Source organism: Pundamilia nyererei, unplaced genomic scaffold, assembly GCF_000239375.1.
Source record: "Pundamilia nyererei isolate P.nyererei 1_Seehausen unplaced genomic scaffold, PunNye1.0 scaffold00325, whole genome shotgun sequence".
Taxonomy (NCBI): Eukaryota; Metazoa; Chordata; class Actinopteri; order Cichliformes; family Cichlidae; genus Pundamilia; species Pundamilia nyererei.
This window is the reverse complement of record NW_005187726.1, coordinates 241650-246235: the sequence shown is the minus strand read 5'-3', so window position 1 is coordinate 246235 and position 4586 is coordinate 241650. Positions and strand designations below refer to the sequence as shown.

General features: G+C 45.7%; 1 protein-coding gene across 3 annotated transcripts in view; it reads right to left on the bottom strand.

The window, feature by feature from the left end:
* Positions 1–2091: 2091 nt before the first annotated feature.
* Positions 2092–4586, bottom strand: part of kiaa0586 (KIAA0586 ortholog) — a 30915-nt gene continuing 28420 nt past the window's right edge. For all 3 annotated transcript variants that reach the window (XM_005751755.1, XM_005751757.1, XM_005751759.1), the window contains exon 26: positions 2092–2276. In XM_005751755.1, coding sequence (XP_005751812.1) covers positions 2134–2276 — 143 coding nt within the window. In that variant the 3' untranslated portion in view covers positions 2092–2133. The remainder of the gene's footprint in view (positions 2277–4586) is intronic.

Below are 4586 nucleotides of genomic sequence, written 5' to 3'. Positions count from 1 at the left end.
ACACACACACACACACACACACACACACACACACACACACACACACACACACACACACACACACACAGTTCTGCTCAGTGCAGCACTCGAAGCATCCTCGCTCTCATGTTTGTCTTTAATCCCTGCAGAAAATAATTTTCTCAGCTGACCTGAACTTCAGCCTCGTTAACTGTGAAATGAGATCTTTGAGTCAGGGCTCAGCTGATCAATCAGAAACACGACTGCAGGTAGAGAAGCAGTGTGTGTGAGTGTGTGTGTGTGTGTGTGTGTGTGTGTGTGTGTGTGTGTGTGTGTGTGTTTCCTGTGGCTGGAGATTCGCTGATCATCTGCAGCTTAGTTAAACCTGCACAGAGTTCAAGCCTCTTTCTGAGAACATCGATCGTCACACAAACACACGGACCCTCAGAGAGCCGATTGATCAGCCTGATCGATACTCTCTCTCACACACACCAGCAGACGTGCTGGATTCCTCACACTGTCAGGATCGTTTCACTTCTGATGAAATCATAAAATATTTATTTTGTTTACATAAAACAAATTTCTGTATTTTCAGCTCAGCTTTTATTGTGAAGAGCTGACTTTATCGCTGAGCTCTTATTGTCGTAAATAACAGCTTCCTGCGGGGTTTTCTGTGCTGGATTCCTCACACTGTCAGGATCAGTCTGCTACCACATGACCCAGAGGCCCCTGCAGATCTGTGTGTGTGTGTGTGTGTGTGTGTGTGTGTGTGTGTGTGAGAGAGAGAGCCCTGGTCAGTGTCAGTCTCACTGTCTCCCTCGCTGCTTCACTAATCCCATTTCCTCCCCATCATCCTTTTATCTGCAACACAGTCTGTGTTTGCTGAGTGTGTGTGCGTGTGCTGTGTAATAGGAAATGTTCCCATGGTTTGGACTTGCAGGCTGACTCTGTGATTTCGAATGACTGATGAGTGAAATTCACCGTGAAGGTGAAATACAAAGAAACACATTTTCCAATACGGCGATGCCGGGATAGTCCATCTGGTAAAGTAAATCCGTTGGGCATCTTTCTTCGCCTTTAGACAATAATTCTGATGGCCAAAGAACCAAACGGGACAGGCGGAAAAAAATTAATAAAAAGAAACATTTTCACATGAAGGCGACACCTGGAGAGTTTGGTTTACGTCTTTAAGCGTCGTCATGTCACAAAAGCAATAGAGTCAAACTATCACTCTTTAAATTCCATGACAGATGTGACACGAATCCTCCGTGGCCAGCAGGTGGCGCTGCATTTATGTAATTTGATTTTAAAGGTAAACTGTACAAATGTTTTTCACCATTAGATGGCAGTAGATCTGTTTTCCTACCCCTTCCCCTGGAGCCGTTGAATGGAGGAGTCGAGTCATCTGCGTTCTTACAGCGTTTTTACAGCAATGGCGTTTTATGGAGCCTCACATTAGTTCCACATGTTAGCAACATACGGTAGCTGTGCCACATTTATATTTACAGGTGAGAAGTTAAAAACCATCAGTTTGTTATCAGCACACATTCTAACTGTCCGATAAGAAGTTGCGGGAACTTTTTGAAGGCTACGAACGCCCGCTGACAGGACTCTGACTCACACAAAGGCCCCGCCTCTCCAGATTCAACTGCATAATCCTGGCTAAACATGTTTTAGTCATTCAAGAGATCAAAAACATTAAATATGATCATTAAATATGATCGTACCGTTTACATCAGCTGTTTATGCCGGGGGAGAGGCGTCCATCTTTATTTACTCTGGGGGCTGTAACGCTTTGTGAAAGGAGTCGATACGAGTCAGCGAGTCAGCGAAGCTCACTGCTGACCAGCTGTTGAACATATGCTGAGCTGTCTGTAAGGGCTGCTGTTTAGCTGGGATCTCTGTTAGCTTCTATTAGCTGCTGTTTGCCCGGGTTAGTGAAACTTTATTTGAAGTATATCTAACATTATTAGAGTCTCAGAGAATAAACTCAAAGAGGATGGTGTTTGATTAAGATGTTCACGTGTCTCTTTGGGTTTTTGTTTCTTTGGTTAAGTGTAGCATTAAGCTTTTATTGCTGTGAGCAAATTTTAAAAATGAAGTTATTATAACATCTGTTTGGTTTCCATCAGACTTTATTTATTTGAAATGAGTTGAAATATAAAAATATTCTTTTTAAAAACCATCGCTGGTGGAGGAATCCGAGTCTGCCACCGCACTGACCGACGCCTCCATCACCTCCTCCTCCTCTGGAGGTCTTACGGCGGGCAGGTGGACGCCCATCTTCCTGCTTCCTCCCTCCTCCTCCTGCTGTCGAGCTGCAGATACAAACACATAAGATGAATTCAGCTGCGTCCACACAGGAAGCTGGGCCCGCCCACCCTGCCGTTATTACACTCACGTGGTGCGAGCAGAATCATCTGCAGCTCAACATGGCAAAGACCAAGGAACTGATAGTGGACTTCAGGAAGACCAGGAAACACTTGACCCCTGTTTCAATCCAGGGGGTCAGTGTTGACATTGTGGAGGATTATAAATACCTTGGAGTACACACTGAAAATAAACTGGACTTACAGGAAGGCCAGAGTCGTCTCTATTTTCTGAGGCGGCTGAGGTCGGACAACGCTCAGGATTTTCTATGAGTCTGTTGTGGTCAGTGCTTTCCTCTACGCTGTTGCATGCTGGGGCAGCAGGTTGAAGGTTGCTGATGCCAACAGACTCAATAAACTGATCAGCAATGTCGTGGGGATGGAGCTGGACTCTCTTAGGGTGGTGCTGCAGAGGCCATTGTTGTCCAAGATAAAGACAATGTTGGATAACACCTCCCACCCACTCCATGACATGCTGGTCAGTCACAGGAGCACGCTCAGTGAGAGACTGAGATTACCCATAATGCACCACTGAACAACACAGGAAATCATTCCTGCCTGTGGCTCCCTGTACAACTCCTCCACCCAACACACTGTTTACTGCCATAGCTACGCCTTTTTTGCACACGCTCTTCTTTCTTATTCAGATATTTATTAGTAAGTGACTTATATGTATATTGTATATTTTGTATATGTGTGTGTTGTCTGTTTTTGTTACTGTTTATACTGGAGCACTGTAAACAACAGAACTCTGATTCGTCCCGCTGTTGAATGTGCTGAACTTCTTCCTGCTGAATCTTTTATTCTGGAGAGCAGCTTTGCATGACTCCATTAGTAATAAACTCCTCAGCTCCTCCCCCCTTTAACCTAGCCTTCTTCTGACTGGCTGAGCTCTGGAAGCCTGCAGAGGGGCAGCACTCGGAGCTGCAGTGTTCATATCTGCTGAGTGAGTAAAGCGTTTACATAACGCGCTGACATCAGAGCACTGTGAAAGGAGAAAGAGGCTCGCTGAGGTCACAGCCGAGCATTATGGCGCGCTCGAGGCGAGGAAGAGGAGGTGATGAGAAACCCTTTGACGCGTCCGTTTCCTTCTGCCGGCTCGGCTCATGAGGTTAGTCTGAAGCCTGAGAGCAGCAGGAACTCGCTGACCCTGAGCTGCCACCAGGAATGGAAAAGCAGCTGTGGGTTTCTGGGACACACTGAGCGGCTGTCTCCAGCAGGGAGGAGCATGAAAGAGGAGCTCTGACGGGGAGACGGGAGGCGGTTTGAGGAGCTGCAGGACACTGAGCTCACTGTGAGGAGGAGCCGCCATGATGGAGGTCTGGACGCCTCACTTCCTGTCCCTGAAAACGATTTATTTTTGTTTCAGTCACTGAATCGAACCCTCTGTGAAACTGCTGCTCCTCACTTCCTGTCACATGACTCCAGCCGCTGGGACGGGCGTTCAAACAGGACAATGAGCTCAGTGTGAGGACAGTAACGACGCTGCCTGCTCTCAACACTCAGGGGTCTGTGTGATGTCACAGAACGGCTCCTCCCGACCGCCGTCCAAACGCTCCTTTTAATTGCCTTAAAGGGGGCGGAGCTAAGACCGCTTGTTTCACACAGCAGATGAGCCGAGACACAGAAGGATTATTATGTACTGAGTTATGCAGAGCTGTTCTCACGGTGTCCAGAGATAAACCAATCAGAGCGAGTGGCCCATGAGCCTGCGTCTCTATGGCGATCAAGACAGAGCCATCGTTACTACACATGCCTCCGTTGTCATGGTTACTGAGCATCTTCTAATTAAAGAGACGAAGGTGGACCTAACGAACCTTCACACACACAGATGTATGTAAACACGTGCTCTGATTGGTCGGTGAAGCCTGCGCGCACTAGAGATGGCACGATACCACTTTTTTATGTCCGATACCGATATCATAAATTTGGATATCTGCCGATACCGATATGAATCTGATATAGTGTTTTTTAATCAACAAAACAGTTTTTTTAAATATCTTGCTGCATTTTGTATAAGTTCATACTCAAGTTTAAAACAACAACTACACTAAAGCTATTCTGTTATACCTGTATACAAAAAAAATATTTCATGGTTCAGCAATACTGATCAATCTAATAAACTTAAACCTACACCATCCTCCCTATTCTGGTATTTTAAAGAGTACTTAGTGTAAATATTAAGCAACCTAACTAATAGGGTTCCAACTCCCAGCAACAACAAAAATAAATAAATAAAAAATAGGGAACCACCCCTCA